The sequence below is a fragment of the Nomascus leucogenys genome, chromosome 6 (assembly GCF_006542625.1).
Source record: "Nomascus leucogenys isolate Asia chromosome 6, Asia_NLE_v1, whole genome shotgun sequence".
Lineage (NCBI taxonomy): Eukaryota > Metazoa > Chordata > Mammalia > Primates > Hylobatidae > Nomascus > Nomascus leucogenys.
In genome coordinates, this window is record NC_044386.1 from 104006371 (window position 1) to 104026948 (window position 20578).

Here is a 20578-nt window from a genome sequence, read left to right on the forward strand (position 1 = left end):
CTCACCTCGGCCTTCCAAAGTGCTGGGATTACAGGCGTGAGCCACCACACCCGCTGTTTGGTTTGTTTTTAGAGAGACAGGGGTCTTGCTCTGTCACCCAGGCTGGAATGCAGTGGCTGGATCATAGCTCACTGTGGCTTTGCACTCCTGGGCTTAACTGATCCTCCTGCCAGGGCCTCTCAAAGTGCTGGGATTACAGGTGTAAGACACTGCACCTGGCGTCTCTAGTGGGTTTTATTCATTAGCTTACTTAATCCTTTTTTTGAGACAGGGTCTTGCTCTGTCTCCCAGGCTGGAGTGCAGTAGTGCAACCATGGCTCACTGTAGCCTCAACCTCCCGGGCTCGATAGATCTTCCCACCTCAGCTTCCTGAGTAGTTGGGACTACAGGCGTGTGCCAACACGCCTAATTTTTGTATTTTTTGTAGAGACAGGGTTTCACCATGTTGCCCAGGCTGGTCTCAAACTCCTGGCCTCAGCAGTCCACCCACCTTGACCTCCCAAAGTGCTAGGATTATAGGCATCAGCCACTGCACCCAGACTAGCTCACTTAATTCTAATAATAATAATTTTAAAAACCCTGGGTGCTAAAATATCTGTTTACAGATGAAGAAATGGAGGCATATAGAGGTAAAGTAACTCACACAGTAAGGATTAGAGCAGTTTGGCTCCAGAGATCACTTCTTTAATCCCTATGACATATGCTGGAGTATAGGTGGTTGAGTATGTCTGGACTGTAGGGTAACAAGTTGGCAAGGAATGTCAGATATCAAGTTGATGAAAGAGGCAGTAGCCTGCCGGGCGCAGTGGCTCATGCCTGTAATCCCAGCACTTTGAGAGGCCGAGGCGGGTGGATCACCTGAGGTCAGGGGTTTGAGACCAGCCTTACCACCATGGTGAAACCCTATCTCTACTAAAAATACAAAAATTAGCTAGGTATGGTGGGGCACATCTGTAATCCCAGCCACTCGGGAGGCTGAGGCACAAGAATCGCTTGAACCTGGGAGGTGGAGGTTGTAGTGAGCTAAGACCATGCCACTGTACTCCAGCCTGGGTGATGAAGAGGAGAGGAGAGGGGAGGGGAGGGGAGGGGAGAGGAGGGGAGGGGAGGAGGCAGTAGCCAAATCACACAGATTCAGCATGACTACCTTGAAGAGAGGCTCTTAGGAGCCTTTAGGTAAATATTTGAAAGTACTTGAATGTATATATAAATGATTGCTAATGAAAGTGATTGTATTCTGGATATCCATATCCAGATTTACACAAGCCACATTTCCAGTGGTGATTCACTGCCTCAACAGATTCCTACAGGATCCCTTAACCTATCAAGAGGGATATCAAGAGCCATTTCCCTGTCATTAACTATGAGATCCAAGAGCTCAAAAGGCAACTCTTCCAAGAGGGAGGAGGTGCAGGCCCAGTTAGAGGGGAGAGGCTAAGGGTGTCCCCACTCTTGATCCTCTACCCACACGACATCCACATTCACAACAGGGATCTCTCTAAGGACTCACAAAACGAACATCAAGACCCCTTTCTTCTTTCAGCTAAAGCAGTATAGCCAAGCAGGAAATTGATGTGTCCTCCCCAACCCCCATCACATATACACACATACCAACCCAGAAGACTGGTGCTTCCCTCTTACAGCTGTCCCTGCAGCTGTCTGGGACTTTTTAAAGAGAGCTTTCCAAAAATCTTCCAGGGAGACTTGGGTGACTCCAGTAATATCTCTTTGATTTTTGAGAATGACATTTCTGTTATCCCATGCTATACAGAGCTGCTACATCTTTTAAAACCTTGGTCTCTGATGTCCATAGCCACTGGGTTGGTAGGCAGAAAGTTCCATCTCTGCATCCCCCTGACCTGACCTCAGACAACCACCAGCAAACTGACATAGATCCTTGTGGGAGATGGCACCAGGGAAGAGCCACATCTCCAGTGTGGCCTATGCACCAGCTTGCTGTGATATGCCTGGGCCACTTCCTTTTCTGGCAGGGTCATAGAGGACCTTCTGCTTCTACCCACCACTTCCTACATTGAGAAGGTGAAGGAGAAACTGGTAAGATTATAATTATTTTTAATAGAGTTTTAAAAACATGAAGTCAGGGTGGGCACGGTGGCTTATGCTTGTAATTCCAGCACTTTGGGAGGCCGAGGGGAGGCAGATCACCTGATGTTGGGAGTTCGAGACCAGCCTGACCAACATGCGGAAACCCTGTCTCTACTAAAAATACATTAAAAAAAAAAAAAATAGCCAGGCGTGGTTGCGCATGCCTGTAATCCCAGCTACTTGGGAGGCTGAGGCAGGAGAATCACTTGAGCCCGGGAGGCAGAGGTTGCGGTGAGCCGAGATTACACCATTGCACTCCACTCCAGCCTGGGCAACAACAACAACAACAAAAAACCCCACATGACGTCTACTTTGCTTCTGCTGGTAGAGACCCTTGATTTGTGTAGAAGTGGTTAACCAGGGCTCAACCATAGTGACAGACCTTCCTAGCCTAGAATTTTTGTATCAGTTTGAACCCACTTCTTGTTTTCGATAATTATTAAATTCTTTGTCCACTTACCATTTGTCATCCATTGTGACAACAGCTTTATTTATTTATTTAATTAATTTATTTTTTGAGATAGAGTCGCTCTCTGTCACCGAGGCTGGAGTGCAGTAGCACAATTATGGCTCACTAAGGGATCAACCTTCAGGACTCAATTGATCCTCCTGACTCAGCCTCCCGAGTAGCTGGAACGACAGGCATGTCCCCACACCTGGCTAATTTTTAAAATTTTCTGTAGAGATGAGGCTTCCACTATGTTGCCCAGGTTGGTCTCGAACTCCTGGGCTCGAGTGATCTGCCCACCTTGGCCTCTCAAAGTATTGGGATTACAGGCGTGAGCCACCATGCCCAGCCCCCAACAGCCTTATTTACATGTACTATTTTGTTAAATCCTCAAATGACATAAATTCTTTTCTATTCCTACTTTACACACCAGAAAACTAGGGATTAAAAAATTGCTAACTGAGCTGGACATGGCGGCATGTGCCTGCAGTCCCAGCTACTTGGGAGGCTGAGTGGGAGGATTGCTTGAGCCTGGGGGGTCTAGGCTGCAGTGAAGGGTGATCACATCACTGCACTCCAGCCTGGGTGACAGAGTGAGACTCTGTCTCTAGAAACATTAAATTAATAAGTTTTTTTTGGAAAAAGAGTTAACTAATTGGTCCAAATCAAACAGCTGGCAATTGATCTGTGATTCAAAGCCAAGTGGGTCTAACTTAACTTCTATACTAAGATGCTTCCTTCAGGGGGGCCAGCAGGCTCTCTATAAATGAAAATGCCAGACATAACACTGTGATTGACAGGGCCCAAAAGACTTATGTGTCAGAAAGATTGCCATCCCAGTCGGCAGAGAAAATAGCATGTCAGAGTCCCACATTTGGAAAATTGAATTCCTTAGGCTTTACATCTATGTCAAGCCTGGGATCACCTGTCCTAAATATCTGAATTATTTTCATAAGAGACACCGAGCAGTACAAGAAACCTCATTAAGCCTTTGCAGATCCTCCTAGTTTATATCACTCTCCCCTGGTCCTGTTCCTTTCTCATGCATTTTTTTTTTTTTTTTTTTTTTTTTTCAGACAGAGTCTCACTCCATTGCCCAGGCTGGAGTAGAATGGTGTATCTTGGCTCACTGCAACCTCTGCCCCCGGGTTCGAGCGATTTTCCTGCCTTAGCCTCCGAGTAGGTGGGACTACAGGCACCTGCCACCATGCCTGGCTAAGTTTTGTATTTTTAGTAGAGACAGGGTTTCACCATGTTCGCCAGGCTGGTCTCGAACTCCACCTCAGGTGATCCATCTGCCTCGGCCTCCCAAAGTGCTGGGATTACAGACATGAGCCACTGTGCCTGGCCTAATTTTTAGTTTTAGTAGAGCGGAGGTCTCACTTTGTTGCCCAGGCTGGTCTTGAACTCCTGGGCCCAAGGGATCTTTCCCCCTTGGTCTCTCAAAGTGCTGGGATTACAGGCATGAGCCACCATGCCTGGCCTGACGCCCTTTTTAAGCTCCCCACAAGCCTCCCCAACTGAATTGACTTTTGCCACATCTGAAACTCCACAGGACTTTACGCCTCTCTTAGGGCTCTTTTCTACACATTACAAGATTGATACTCATTTAAATAGTTGCTGGCACTCACTTTTAGATTTGAATTCAACATTAATAGGCATAGGCCAAGGGTTCTACTAGCCAGAATTTAGACTAGAACCCATATTTAATATTTATTAACAAACACTTATTGTCTGCTACATGTCTGGTACTCTTATGGGAGCTGGAGATAAAGGGGTGGACAAGACAATGTCCCTGTCCTCATGGAGTTCACATGTATTTTCTTCCACAAGTCTTCCTAAATTGGATAAATTAGGAATTTTTTTTTTTAACTCAATAAGTGTGGGGTGCCTAGAGGCAGCAGTTTTTGGAGGTAACAAAAATACACACACACACACACACACACACACACACACTTTTAAATTCAATAAGTATTTATTGGGCATAACATGTGCTAGGCTATGTGTTCACCACTAGGAATTTAACAGTGAGCCAGACACCAGTGGTTTCTTTTTCTTTCTCATAATAGCTTTATTGTGATATAATACACATACCATACAATTCACCAATGTAAAGTGTACAATTTAATGGTTTCGAGTATATTCACATAGTTGTAGAACTAGCATCCCCTAAAAGAAACTCCACACCCATTAGCAGCCACTCCCCATTTTCCCCAACTCTCCCAGCCCTAGGCAACCACTGATTTCCATCTCTGTGGATTTGTCTATTCTAGATATTTCACCTAAATGGAATCATGCAATACTTTGTCTTTTGTGAGTGGATCCTTTCACTAAATCTGTTTCAAGGGTCATTCATGTTGTAGTATTTTCTTTTGTTGCCAAACAATATTCCATTGTACCAGCGGAATTATTAGTATATTATTCCAATATACCACATTTATCCCTTCATTAGTTGATAAACATTTCGGTTATTTCCACTTTTTAGCTATTATGGATAATGCTGCTGTGAACATTCACGTACAAGTTTTTGTGTGGACAAACGTTTTCAATTTTCTTGGTATATACCTAGCAGTGGAATTGCTGGTTAATATGGTGATTCCATCTTTAACCTTTTTTTGTTTGTGTGTTTTGAGATGGAGTCTTGCTCTGTCGCCCAGGTTGGAGTGCAGTGGCACAATCTCGGCTCACCGCAACCTCTGCCTCCTGGGTTCAAGCGATTCTCCTGCCTCAGCCTCCCCAGTAGCTGAGATTACGGGTGCCCACCACCACACCCAGCTAATTTTTGTATTTTTAGTATAGACGGGTTTCACCATGTTGGCCAGGCTAGTCTGGAACTCCTGACCTCAGGTGATCTGCCTGCCTCAGCCTCCCAAAGTGCTGGGATTACAGGCATGAGCCACTGCAGACGGCCCATCTTTAACCTTTTGAGGAACTGCAGCTATTTCCCAAAGTGGCTGCACCATTTTGCATTCCCACCAGCAGTATATGAGGGTTCCAATTTCTTCACATCCTCCCCTAAACTTACTATTATTTGTCTTATTACAGCCATCTTCCAATAAATTCAAGTTTTTATTTTGGAATGACTTTCCATTTAAAGAATTTCGAGGATACTACAAAGAGTTCCAGTATATCCTTCATTCATCTTTCTCTAATGGGAGAGAAGGATTATTTTGGGGAAAAAAAAAAAAAAAGAGAAATGATACCAAGTAATCCAGCTTTAGTCTTTGTTGACTGAAGTGGGTATTAGGAGCTTTGGCCAGTCAAAGCAAAAGGTAGCGAAAAGATAGTCACATCAAGGTGTCCAAGTTAAGAAAACCAGGAGGTAGAATTCAAGGAAACCATGTCAAATCCTGTCAACAAAGTCAAGGTCGGAAAGGAAGCCACTTCCTAAAGACCCACACCACTGGTGGTCTCATCACGCTGTTGCACCATCTGGATGTTTTCTAATTGTCCCGGGCTGTTTTCTCTCCAATTGGACTGTAAACTCCTGGCAGGCTCAGGCAGTGCTTTGAAGGTCTCTCACACGGTCCAACCTTACGCTTTTCGAAAAGCACTTAATGAAAGCACCTCGACGGCCAGGAGCGGTGGCTCACGACTGTAATCCCAGCACTTTGGGACGCCAAGGCGGGCGGATCACCTGAGCTCAAGAGTTCGAGACCAGCCTGGCCAACATAGTGAAACTCTGTCTCTACTAAAAATACAAAAATTAGCCAGGCTTGGTGGCGCGCACCTGTAGTCCCAGCTACTCGGGAGCCTGAGGCAGGAGAATCGCCTGAACCCGCGAGGCGGAGGTTGCAGTGAGCTGAGATTGCGCCACTGCACTCCAGCCTGGGCGACACAGTGAGAAAGAAAGGAAAGAGAGAAAGAGAGAGAAAGAAAAAGAGAAAGACACAGAAAGCAAGCAAGCAAGCAAGCACCTCAACAGTGACAGAGACGTAAAGAAAGAGAGACAGAGACAGAAAGAAAGAAAGCACCTCCTCAGCTTCCCATAGCGCAGGAGACTTGCTCGAGCGGGAACCTACGGTCAGGCGACACATCCACTGCCACACCCATACCCAAGCCGGGACGCGGAACCGCTTCTACCCGCCCACACCGGAGAGGTTGCTCGCGATTGGCCGCGCGGGCACAGAGGCCCGCCTTCCGAAGGTGGCAGGGCAGCCACCCCATCTAAGCCTGGGTCGCCGCCTCGGTGAGGGGCCGCGGGGCCGAGCGCGGGAAGTGGCGTTCAGTCGTTTTTTGGCAGGCGAGAGCCAGAGCGTGAGAACCCTCCCCCGGCGAGGCCAAGGCCTGAGACTGGACTAGCAAGGTCGTGAGTCTCTCTGTCAGTTCTCCGCAGCGAAGGGGCGTGGGGGGCGGGGACCGCGCCCGACCGTGCCAGCTCCCGCCCCGGAAGCGGAAGTGCAAGCACTGCGAGGTCCTGTCCAGTGTGAGTCCGACCCGAGAGCTCCAGTAGTTCCGCCCGCTGGTCATCGCGCCCTCTCCCCTGCCGGTGTCCTGCTCGCCGTCCCCGCCATGCTGTCTCTAGACTTTTTGGACGATGTGCGGCGGATGAACAAGCGGCAGGTGAGCTTGGCCGTCCTCTTTTTCTCCTGGCTTTTCTTGTCCCTTCGAGGCTGCTGCTGCGGGGCCCGGCGGACCCCAGGGTCCTGGTGTGAGGGTCTGAGCTAGTCTGATACCCGGGTCATTCCCTTTCTTTGGAGTCTGTGGCCAGAGGCCGCCTTGTCCGCCTCATTATTTTTAACCCCGAACTGATTCAGGGCCTACCTGGGGCGGGGCGGGAAGCGGTGTCTTCATGTTCCATTCCTCCCACTGAGGCAGGGGAGCAAATGGAAACCGTACGCGCTTGAAGTAGGAGTTGGGGTTGCTTATTGTTTTAGTCATTTTAAGGCGGCGGACTCTTGATTTCTCCAGTCGGAGCGACTCCAGGTGGTTTCGGGAGAGACGAGGTTTAGCAGGTTTCTGGGGCGCTCAGGAAGGCGATTGTAGGCCCCACAAAAGCCGTTTTGCTGCTTTCAGCTCCTTGCGACCCTTTAGTAGAGCTGAACCGTAGCGGGCTGCATCGACTTTGACTTGGACCACTCTGGGCTCCGAGTTGGAACAGTTACACTACTTGCCCTTGCGTCCGCTTAGCACTAAGGTGGCAGCTCTCGGAATCTATGGTTTTACAGTCCAATATCAGTGCCACGGGGATCTGGAAATGTAGGTCTCCTGATTTTGTCCTTACACTTTACTCTACCTTGATCTTCTAGATCGTATGCCAAATAGTACTGAGAATACTGTTGTAATTATTTAGTCCTTAGAAAAGGTTGCTCTGTTTTATCTTTTGCGCCTAGTGTGTCTGTAGAGCTTCGTTTTGCTGCATCGGACTTTTTTTTTTGTTTTAAACAGTATTTTACTGTTATGATTATCCTGATGTCACCATTAAGGATTTTTTTTCCCTTGGACTTGCATTTTTTGTAGTTATAGCTGCCACTTAGGGAAGTAGATAACACAATCTTTCCTTACTCCGCTTCAGGCCTTAGCTAGCTCAGTGTCAATTCTGTCAGTCAGAATTGAGCATTCTATAAAAATTGCGCAAACGTTACTTTATATCTTTATGACAACACTTCAAATTTTTTTTTTTTTTTTTTTTTCTTGAGACGGAGTCTCGCTGTGTCGCCCAGGCTGGAGTGCAGTGGCGCAATCTTGGCTCACTGCAAGCTCCGCCTCCTGGGTTCACGCCATTCTCCCGCCTCAGCCTCTCCGAGTAGGTGGGACTACAGGCACCCGCCACCACGCCCGGCTAATTTTTTGTATTTTTGGTAGAGACGGGATTTCACCGTGGTCTCGATCTCCTGACCTCGTGATCCGCCCGCCTCGGCCTCCCAAAGTGCTGGGATTACAAGCGTGAGCCACCGCGCCCGGCATAACACTTCAAATTTTTACTTGTATAGTGTTGTCTTTTTTTAATCCATATTTGGATTTCTAGATGTCACAGATATTTCTCTGAGGAAAGTATTTGAGTCTGATATTTATTGTACTCTATGCTAGGTACAATGAGAGAAATGCAAAGATAGTTAAGAAAGACTCGGCCTTCAAGGAGCCTAAATGTGTAGAAAAGGACTAAGGCAAAACAATAACTTTTTTGAGCTCTTGCCATGTGTGAAGCACTTTATACACCTGTAAGGTGGGTAATGTTCTTATTAAACATGAAGAAAATGAGACTTTGAGAAGCAATACAGTATAGAAGTTAAGAGTATGGACTCTAAAGCTAGATTTCAGAGGTTTGAAGTAGCTCTGCTACTTACTGGCTGTGTGACTTTGAGCAGATTACTTAACCTGTCTGTGCCTATGTTTACTTTTATTGTTGTAAAGAGATACGCAACATAAAATATTCCATTTCAACCGTTTTTAAGTGTATACTTCACTGACATTAGTTGCATTCACTATGTTGTGCAAACGTAGGATCGCTATGAAGATTAAATTAGTTAATTCATATAAAGCCCTCAGAAGAGTGTCTGGCACATGGTGAGTATTGGCTGTGCTGTGGTCAATGTCATTGTTAGAGAGCTTTAGTGATTTGCTTAAGATAGAAGGTAGGCTGGGCGCGGTGGCTCACGCCTGTAATCCCAGCACTTTGGGAGGCTGAGGCGGGCGGATCACAAGGTCAAGAGATTGAGACCATCCTGGCCAACATGGTGAAACCCCCTCTCTACTAAAAATACAGATATTAGCTGGGCCTGGTGGCACACGCCTGTAGTCCCAGCTACTCAGGGGGCTGAGGCAGGAGAATCTCCCGGGAGGTGGAGATTGCAGTGAGCTGAGATGGTGCCACTGCACTCCAGCCTGGCGACAGAGTGAGACTCCATCTCAAAAAAAAAAAAAAGAAAGTATATGGCAGGATGTGGATTTGATCTCAGGTCTTACTTTAAAGCCTGAACACTTGGATAAAGAGGATATGACCTGTTCTAGCAGTGGTAGGAAAATTTTGAGAGATTCCAGTCAGGGCATTACAAACAGCTTCAAGGAGAAACTAGCATTTAAGCTGAATCTTGAAAGACCTTCTTAATAGCTTCATCTTTAACCTGGGTTGGTTAACATTCCAATAATCAAAAGGGAAGGAATTCACTCAGCACTTGCAAACCTGCTAGATAGGCTCTAAAGCATAGAGATATATAAGGTACTGTTCCTGCTGTAACAAAATGGACAAGAAGAAAGAACAGAAACATGAAGATACAATGAGTAGGCTACTCTGCCCTGTGTTTCTCTAATATGGAGTGATTGTGGTTCAGAATTCATTGCATCTAGGACATTCAGGGTTAGTGGAAGTTTAAATGGTAAAATTATCCTCCCTGGCCTCCCAGAGGTTGTTAGGAATGGGTAGGAGGGGTTGGATATGATGGGGTGAGGGAGAGTTATGAAATGAGGTCTTTATCTGTACATAATATCTAGGAGAAAGAATTGACAATACATGTAGATACTGAGAATCAAATGAAAGAGGGAAACTAGAATTTTGTTTTATTCCTCTAAAAGTTGCTATTATTTGCATAACTTCTCTGCTTATACCTAATTACATATTACATATATGTTAAGTGTCTGATTACTTTGAGTTTTGGTTTTTTTTCCTTATCAGATCCACAGAGGAATACTTGAGTAAATGAACTCCATCCATTTAAAGTGTACCGTTTGATAAGTTTTTTTTTTTTTTTTTTTTTTTTTTGAGACGGAGTCTCACTCTGTCGCCCAGGCCAGAGTGCAGTAGTGCAATCTTGGTTCACTGCAATCTCCGCCTCCCAGGTTCACACCATTCTTCTGCCTCAGCCTCCTGAGTAGCTGGGAATACAGGCGCCCGCCACCGCACCCGGCTAATTTTTTGTATTTTTAGTAGAGACGGGGTTTCACTGTGGTCTGGATCTCCTGACCTCATGATCCGCCTGCCTCGGCCTCCCAAAATGCTAGGATTACAGGTGTGAGCCACTGCACCCGGCCGATAAGTTTTTATACTTATGTATACTGATCACAATCAAGATATAGAACATATATATCATCTAAAAGACCCCTTCTGTCTCACCTCTAATGTGCTTTTTGTCAGTATAGAGGGGTATGCATTTTATATAAATGGAATCATAGAGTATGTATTCTTTGGAGTTTTAATCGGTTTTTAGGCCGGACGCAGTGGCTCATGCCTGTAATCCCAGCACTTTGGGAAGCCGAGCAGGTGGATTGCCTGAGCTCAGGAGTTCAAGACCAGCCTGGCCAACATGGTGAAACCCTGTCTCTACTAAAAATACAAAAATTAGCTGAGCATGGTGGTGCACACCTGTAATCCCAGCTAGTCAGGAGGCTGAGGCAGGAGAATTGCTTCAACCTGGGAGGCAGAGGTTGCAGTGAGCCCAGATTGCACCACTGCACTCCAGCCTGGGTGACAGAGCAAGGCTCCGTCTCAAAAAAAAAAAAAAAAAAGAGTATGTTTTAGTTTTGTAAGAAACCATAAAACACTTTCAGAATGGCTATACTGTTTTGCCTTCCACCAGCAATGAATGAGAGTTCCTGTTGCTCCACATCCTCCCCAGTATTTCATGTTGTCAGTGTACTGGATTCTGGGCTTTGTAATAGAGGTAGAGGTATGTTGGGTTTCTTAGAATTTTTTTTTTTTTTTTAAGACAAGGTCTCTCTCTGTTGCCCAGGCTGGAGTGCAGTAGCATAATCACAGCTTACTGCAGCCTTGAACTCCTGGGCTCAGGCAATCCTCCCACCTTAGCCTCCTGAGTAGTTGGGACTATGGATGTATGCCACCATGCCTGGCTAATTTTTGTATTTTTTGTAGAGATGGAGTCTTGCTATTCTGCCCAAGCTGGTCTCAAATTCCTGGGTTCGAGTGATCCTCCCACTTCGGATCCTCAAACTGCTGGGATTACAGATGTGAGCCACCACACCCAGCCAAGTTGTTTAAATTAATTGATTTTTAACAGTGCTGCTTGTATTCTTTCTTAGTCTCTGGGTACCACCCTAGAATATTAGGTGATCTTTAAGGTCCTTTTAGCTAATAGTCATATACTATTTTATTTGTATTCTTGCCTTTGTTTGGAGTATGACTTCTTTTTTTTTTTTTTTTTTTGAGATAGAGTGTCGCTCTATTCTGTCACCCAGGCTGGAGTGCAGTAATGTGATCTCGGCTCACTGCAACCAAGTAGCTGGGATTACAGGTGTGCCCCACCACGTGTGGCTAATTGTTGTATTTTTAGTAGAGATGGGGGTTTCACCATGTTGGCCAGGCTGGTCTTGAACTCCTGACCTCAAGTGATCTGATGGCCTCAGCCTCCTAAAGTGCTGGGGTTACAGGCATGAGCCACTGTGCCTGGCCTTTAATATAATTTATTATTCTAGTTTTTTAAGAGCACTGTGTTTAACAACCAGCTTGCAGAATTGCTGAAAATTTAGGAAGCTTGTTCCAGCACACCACTGATTAGTATGAGAGGTTTGTTTTTTTTTTAATTTTTATTTGTTTGTTTGTTTGTTTGTTTGTTTTGAGACAGGGTCTCACTCTGTTGACCAGGCTGGAGTACAGTGGCAGGATCTTGGCTCCCTGCAACCTCCTCCTTCCGGGATCAAGTGATTCTCCCACCTCAGCCTCTGGAGTAGCTGGGACTACAGGCCAGGGACACTACACCTGGCTAATTTTTGTGTTTTTTGTAGAGTCTGGGTTTCACCAGGTTGCCCAGGCTGGTTGTGAACTCCTGAGCTCAGCCATCTGCCCACCTCAGCCTCCCAAAGAGCTGGGATTGATTGTAGGTGTGAGTCACTGCGCCCAGCCTTAATATGAGCATTTTTTTTGAGACGGAGTCTCGCTCTGTTTCGCAGGCTAGAGTGCAATGGCTCGACCTCGGCTCACTGGAATCTCCGCCCCCCCGGGTTCAAGCGATTCTCCTGCCTCAGCGTCCCAAGTAGCTGGGACTACAGGTGTGTGTGATCACGCACTAATTTTTTGTATTTTTAGTAGAGATGGGGTTTCACTTTGTTAGCCAGGATGGTCTTGATCTCCTGACCTCATGATCCGCCCACCTCGGCCTCCTAAAGACATGAGCATTTTTCAGTGCACATTGAGGTGGTTTTTGTGTGCAGAAAAGCCTATTTAGAGTTATCTTTAGTTCTAATAATAATTTATAAAACCTAAAATTTTAAAACTAAATTCTTTCTTAAACTTTTAGAATTTGTTTACAAATCTTATCCTATTTAAAGTGTAGCAAATTTTAACAATCACTTTTTTTTTGAGACAGAATCTTGCTCTGTCGCCCAGGCTGGAGTGTGGTGGCACCATCTCGGCTCACTGCAACCTCCGCCTCCTAGGTTCACACAATTCCCCTGCCACAGCCTCCAAAGTAGCTGGGATTATAGGCATGCACCACCACTCCTGGCTAATTTTTGTATTTTTTTTTAGTAGAGATGAGGTTTCACCATGTTGGCCAGGCTGGTCTCGAACTGCTGACCTCAAGTGATCCGCCTGCCTTGGCCTCCCAAAGTGTTGGGATTACAGGTGTGAGCCACTGCACTCAGCCAACAATCACTTTTAAGAGCCTATGTTTGGTTTAATTTACAAAGTTAAACATCTTAAAATGATTAAACTTTATAAATTAAAAAATTATTTTAAAGAACTTCGATTATTCAACAAACATGGACTACTTATATAATTTTTATAGATCTGAGACTTAAGTTCTCTTAAAATGTTTCAGCACTGTATAAATAGTAAACTTTCTGATTTGAATAATAAATCTAAAGCAACTGATTACACATTTTAAACTGAATTTTTAAGGCTGACTTATTACTTCACTAGGCCAAATTCTCTTAAATTTTACAAAAGTTAAAATACCAAATATAGCTGGGTGCAGTGGCTCACGCCTGTAATGGTGGAGGCCGAGGTGGATGAATTGCTTGAGCCCAGGAGTTTGAGACCAGCCTGGGCAATATAGCGAAACCCCATTTCTACTAAAAATACAAAGATTAGCCAGGTGTGGTGGCACACGACTGTAATCCCAGCTACTCAGGTGGCTGAGGCACAAGAATCACTTGAACCTGGAAGGCGGAGGTTGCAGTGAACCAAGATTGTGCCACTGCACTCCAGCCTGGGTGACAGTGTGAGACCCTGTCTCAAAAAAACTAACAGAAAAGGCCGGGTGCGGTGGCTCACGCTTGTAATCCCAGCACTTTGGGAGGCTGAGGCTGGCAGATCACTTGAGGTCAGGAGTTCAAAACCAGCCTGGCCAAAGTAGTGAAGCCCCATCTCCACTAAAAATACAAAAATTAGTGGGGCGTGGTGGTGTGCACCTGTAATCCCAGCTACTTGGGAGGCTGAGGCAGGAGAATCACTTGAACCTGGGAGATGGTGGTTGCAGTGAGCCAAGATCACACCACTGCACTCCAGTCTGGGTGACAGAGACTCCATCTCAAAACACAAAACAATACCAAAAACAAAAACAAATACGAACAGAGTTCTTAACATAAGAATATTAACACTATGCACACTTTCCCTTAAACATTCTATTTTTAATTATAAATCATTCTGGGGTTAAAAATGATAGCTAGGTGCGGTGGCGCACCTGTAGTACCAGCTGCCCAGGGAGGCTGAGGCAGGATGATTGCTTGAGCCCAAGGAGTTTAAGTGTAGCCTGGTCAACATAGTGAGGCCCCATCTCTTAAAAAAAAAAAAAAAGATATTTACTCACTAATAAAATAAGTATGTTATGCCAAATTATTTTTATGTTACATGTGTGTCACATGTAATTTTTAGAATTGACTTCTCTGCTTGCTGAGATTTTTTTATTGGCCAGGATGTGACTAGATCCCTGTCTGAGCCCTGAAGGGACTAAGCAGACTCCCATAAATGTGTGCTTAGCTCCCTGCAGGCCACTTATATTGTTTGATTAAATTTGCATTTCTCTGGGTTTTAATTATCAGTATGCCTTCCTGCCTAAATGTAAAGTCCTTGAGACTTAATAGGATCCTTCATTCTTTTTATATCTTCCTATCTCTTAGTATCACCCAACTCTTAACTGTTATTGCAGTGATATCTTAACAATTTCTAGATAGCTTTTTCTTTTCTTTTCTTTTCTTTTTTTTTTTTTTTTTCTGAGATAAGGTCTTGCTCTGTCACCTAGGCTGGAGTCCAGTGACACGATTACAGCTCACTGCAGCCTCAACCTCCTGGGTCCAAGCTATCCTCCCACCTCAGCCTCCCGAGTAGCTGGGACTACAGGTGTACTGGGTACCATAGTGAGACTCCATTTCATGCCTGGTTAATTTTTGTATTTTTTGTAGAGTTGAGATTTCGCCCTGTTGCCTAGGTATCTTTGGTACTTTCTTTTTTTTTTTTTTTTTTTTAACGAGTTGTCCCTCTAGTGAAACATACAGAAACCTAGGAAATTTTTCTTAGTCATAGACCTAATATGAATAAATGTGAAGCAAATAGGAGGTGTATCCAACACAGAGGATAAAGCCACTACTTTTTTTGATTATGGAAAAGTAATCTGGTCTTATTTAGGATCAGGAAAATCTTTATCACTGGCAGGGTGTCAACATTTATTAATGAATTGCCAAGTTTCAATGTAGAAAACTTGCACAAGAAAATCACAAGTAAAATTTTATTGTAAACTGCAATTAACATCAGCAGGTATATTCTTTTTTTTTTTTTTTTTGACACAGAGTCTCACTCTGTCACCCAGGCTGAAGTGCAGTGGTGCCATCTCACTGCAACCTCTGCCTCCTGGGTTCAAGCAATTATCTTGCCTCAGTCTCCTGAGTAGCTGGGATTACAGGCGTGTGCCACCACGCCTGGCTAATTTTTTATATTTTTTTAGTAAAGACGGGGTTTCAACCATGTTGGCCTGGCTGGTCTTGAACTCCTGACCTCACGTGATTCACCAGCCTTGGCCTCCCAAAGTGTTGGGATTACAGATGTGAGCCACTATGCCCAGCTGGTATATTCTTTTGAACAGCCAGAAATTATTCTTTATTCCATGTAATTGAGCAAAATCCAGAATGCAGTACCATAGTAACAAAGATATTTTCTTGCTACCATTCCTTGATATTTTACATCTGTTACTTTTTTCATAACATTCTCTCCACAAATGACATAAAGACAAGGATGATTATTCTTTTCCACAGCCAGATGGCACAAGCGTATAACAGTAAAGATGAGCTCCCCTTAGGAGAGACTGTGGTTTTAACTCTTCTTCAGAAGGGTTATCTTTTCTGCTCAAGGAAGAAAGTGAGATGTAGAATCCAAACACTTAAGGTGTCTGCCCCTTAACTGGAAAATTTTGTCCAAAATTTTGTCCAAAAAACATGGTTTATCAGTCAGGGTTTAGTCTGGGAAGAAGAACTACTATGAATATTATTGAATAATGGATTTATTATAGTAATAAAATCTCGGCCGGGTGCAGTGGTTCACGCCTGTAATCCCAGCACTTTGGGAGGCCAAGGTGGGTGGATCATGAGGCCAAGAGATGGAGACCATCCTGGCCAACATGGTGAAACCCTTTCTCTACTAAAAATACAAAAATTAGCTGGGCCTGGTGGCGCATGCCTGTAGTCCCAGCTACTCGGGAGGCTGAGGCAGGAGAATTGCTTGAACCTGGGAGGCAGAGGTCACGGTGAGCCAAGATTGCGCCACTGCACTCCAGGCTGGCAGGCTGGCAGGCTGGCAACAGAGCAAGACTTCATCTCAAAAAAAAAAAAAAAAAAAGTCTCACACAATTGTAGGAGAAGCTGGATAAGTAATACGTAAGAGTCTAAAAGTGGGTTAGAGACCCAGAGGAATGTCACTAAGCAGCTCTTCTGAAGCACTGGTTTGGGTGGACAGATCTAAGCGTGCCATGGAGTCTGGGACAGGATTCCATGTCCAGCTGCTGGAGTGAGACTGCAAAGGAGAGCAGATGGAGAGATCCGCGGGAGGCCGTTGACTGTCTATCTAGTCTCTGAGTCAGCCAGAAGAGCTGAATTCTGCTAGCCCCTCAGTGTCTGTCTTACCATCTCTAACTACAGTGACCTTCTGCGTAATTGCAGCTACTGCACTTTCACCTTCCAAATCTTGGGCAGATTTCTTTTTGGCCAACTCTAACCCAGAACCATACAGGGAAGGGGATTTGGGGAAACCTAGTTCTAGCTTAACCAAGTTGATAAAGTACAAAACTGTTAGATTCTACCCCTTGTCAACTTGGCATCTATACACACCTGTTTTAATCATATTAGCTTTCGAATAAAGATAAAACAAAAGTTACGTTTCTGTTATAACTATCCTTTGTTTCTGTAATTGGTCACATGATCATAGCTGTTTTCTTTCTCTGCTCTCAGCAAGAACCTAAATTGGTCATAATTTCTTGCCTGATGGGGTGACCTACCCTTCTTTATTGAAGGGTTGTCATAAGAAGTCCTACCTGAATTGGATTGTTGGAGTTTTCACTGACTTTTAGATGGGAGTACTGAGGGGCCCCAGAGATCCTCTGTATTCCAGTTACATTTGCTTTCCTCATGGTGTAGTAGCAACCCTATTTCTCTCTGATGGTCAGGATCAATCACCCTAGCCAATTATAACCCTGCTGCATTTTGGTTCTCTAGAATGAGGAGCCCGAAGTGACCAAGTAGGAGTCTTAACATTCAGTTTAATGGAACCATTATGTCCCTTGATGGATGGATTAAAACCTTTGTGAATTAAAACCTTTAAATCGGCCAGGTACTGTGGCTCACGCCTGTAATCCCAGTACTTTGGGAGGCTGAGGCGGGTGGATCACCTGAGGTCAGGAGTTCGAGACCAGCCTAGCCAACAAGGTGAAACCCTGTCTCCACTAAAAATAAAAAAAATTTTGGACATTGTGGTGGGCACCTGTATTCCCAGCTACTCAGCAGAGGCAGGAGAATTGCATGAACCTGGGAAGCAGAGGTTGCAGTGAGCTGAGATTGTGCCACTGCACTCCAGCCTGGGTGACAAGAGCGAGACTCCATCTCTAAATAAATAAATAAATAAAACCTTTAAATCAGCAGATTTAAAAGTTGTGAGGATGGGAACCATAATTTTTTTTTTTTTTTTTTTGACGGAATCTTGCTCTCTTGCCCAGGCTGGAGTGCAGTGGTACGATCTCGGCTCACTGCAACTTCTGCCTCCCTCCCAGGTTCAAGCACTTCTCCTGCCTCAGTCTGCTGAGTAGCTGGGACTACAGGTGCACACCACCACGCCTGGCTAATTTTTGTATTTTTAGTAGAGACAGGGTTTCACCATGTTGACCAGGCTAGTCTTGAACTCATGACCTCAGGTAATCCACCTGCCTCGGCTTCCCAAAGTGTTGGGATTACAGGTGTGAGCCACTGCGCCTGGTCTGGAAGCAGAAATTTTGCTACCAGATCATTAGGGGTAATGACGAGAGGAGTCACACCCATTCCTATCCTTTAATTCCTGGACTAGTGAATCCTAGCTTTAGAAAAAACAGCACCAAATGTTGGTTGTCAGTTCAGATCATATACAACATACTGGAGGACATTAGACATTACCCCAGCCCCACAAAGTGTTGCCACCTAGCTGGTGCCATAACTGCATTGTGAAAAGGCCATTTCTGTCACGCAGAAGAGAGTAACTGTAGCAGTAATTGAACAGGGGAAATCTAATATAAGTAACTGTTAACTACTAAAAGATGCTAAACTACTAAAAGGGATAAAAGAGGACTCTTCGCCGGGCTCAGTGGCTCATGCCTATAATCCCAGCACTTTGGGAAGCCTGGACAGGAGGATCACTTGAGGCCAGGAGTTCAAGACCAGCCTGGGCAATATAGTGAGACCCCGTCTCTACAAGAAATTAAAATATTAGCCAGGCGTGGTGATACTCACCTGTAGTCCTAACTACTTGGTAGGCTGAGGCGGGAGAATCACCTGAGCCCAGAAGTTTCAATCTGTAGTGAGCTATGATCATGCTACTGTACTCCAACCTGGGCAACAGAATGAGACCCTTTCTCTTTAAAAAGAAAAAAAAAAAGACTCCAGAAGTAGCATACGCAGAAAACAGCTGCTATCCTTCAGGATGAGGAAGAGTGAACAAAGAAAGAACTAAGAAAGCACCTTACCCCAAACCCCTCCCAAGCCTGAGATTCAGACCTTTTGGTGAGGGTTTGGCTGTCACAGGAACATGCAACCTATCATGGCACTACCATTTGCCAGAGTACTGACCTGTAGCTGGTTTATAGTCGTGAATTACTGGAAGGTTAAGAAATTTGGCAGAGAGTGAGTGTGGGCTGGAGTCAACCTTGATGGTCCCTGAGGTGAGCACTACCAGGCTTCCAACACACAGACCCACTGGGTACCAGGTGGAATAAAATCATGTTGAAACCAGGAGGGGAAGCCCTGTGTTGTTTTGCAGTGGCCTTTCAATACCCTTTATTAATTAAACCTAACATTAAGCTAGCTGGCAGAGGATTTGTGTTTATAGGATTCAGCTTGAGTAACACAAGGAAGGAGGGTGGATTTGGAGTTGAGAGACAATAAATCGAAAACTGGCCTTCTATTCTGTTATTTTAGGCCAGCTACTTCGAGGTGATGAGGGACATAGTAAGACTAGTGAATTCCATGACTGCTTGCCCACTGCTGTGTTTTAGTTGCTATAAAATAAGTCCCCTGGTCAGAAGCAATGTTGTATGGGATACCACAATGAGGAATAAGGCATTCTGTAAGATCATGGATGGTGCTTTTTGACAGAAACACTAAAGACAAGGAAGACCAATCTATATCCAGAGTCTAGTCTAGCAAGAAGAAATTGCTGTTCCTTTCATGATTGAAATGATCCAGTATGATCAGCGTGCCGTCAGGATTGGCGGCAGTGTTGGTTTTTTGCGGTTGGCAGGCTAGTCACTCAGTGTTGGCTAGAACCTAATAGGTCTTGGTGAGTGGAAGTCCATGTTGCTAACCTTTATCTTGGCTGCTGCAGCCACTTTGGTCATGAGTCCATTGGGTAAGAGGTGGCTGGAGAAATAGGCTGACTGACATCTACAGAAGTCATTTTTGTTCACCTGATTATTAAGAGCTTCTGCTGAGGTAATTCTGTGATGAGCATTTATATGGCACACAATTATCTTCATATTCTATATACATATTTGGAGTGTATCCACATATCTCTTCCTCAGACTTCTTGTCTTAACTTTCCAGTGATGTCCCTTCCAAGTGTCTGTCCATCCAGCCAAACTGCTAGTCATTTTTGAATCAATGTAAATCTACATCTGTAGTCATCTCTCCATCCAGGCAAAATGAACAACTGTTGTATCGCTTGAAGCTGCCCATTGGGAGGATTTCTCTTCCTCACAATCCTTCATGATCAACCCTGCATGAGAATGTAATGCTATAGCTGTCTGCTTTCACTTAGTGCTAGAGGGTTTGTGTTGAACCATCACAAATCAGGCCTAAAGTCTTCCTTAGTCAGCTGTCACAGGGAGCTCCTCAAGAGGCAGTAAATGCAAGATGAGAGAGGAAGCAGGGTAGCATCATTAAGAGCCATGGGTATCTGAGTCACTTGCTCATATTTACTCGTGTCTTCAGGACGTGCTTGAGCCCGGTCTTCTGTATACCACTTACACTTAATGATGGAGTACTTACTGCTATGCATGCCCTATTTTATGGCTTGGTGAATCTGACAGCGTCCAGGCATCCAGTGCATGTCAGGGAGTTCAGGTCACATGGTAACTTGGCCCATGGTCAAGTTTTTAGTCTCTACAAGAACTCAGTAGCAAACTAAAAGCTGTTACTCAAAAGGAGAATAATTCTCCAAAGGACAGTATAGCTTTGTCCCCAGTCCCAAAGGTCTTGGCTGTCATTTCCTTATAAAGGACTGCCGAAGGCTCCATATAGCATCCCTATCCATTACAACACACCAGTCATCATGAAATCTTCTGAGTCACGTGGGTACTACTGTAATCCCAGGTACTAGTACAGCTTTCAACGCTTGGACCTGTTGTGGAACCTTACTTAAAACTGGCTTAAAACTGGCTTACTAAATAAATAGAGTAAGCTGGGGAGTAT

At 44.8% G+C, this 20578-nt stretch overlaps 1 protein-coding gene across 3 annotated transcripts in view; it reads left to right on the forward strand.

Moving 5' to 3' along the window:
* The first annotated feature begins 6399 nt into the window (after window positions 1–6399).
* The window catches only part of SEC11A (SEC11 homolog A, signal peptidase complex subunit), a 47249-nt gene continuing 33070 nt past the window's right edge, over window positions 6400–20578 (forward strand). For 2 of the 3 annotated variants that reach the window (XM_030814952.1, XM_030814954.1), the window contains exon 1: window positions 6400–7117. In XM_030814952.1, coding sequence (XP_030670812.1) covers window positions 7067–7117 — 51 coding nt within the window. In that variant the 5' untranslated portion in view covers window positions 6400–7066. The remainder of the gene's footprint in view (window positions 7118–20578) is intronic. The other variant, XM_030814953.1, reaches the window with a different exon arrangement.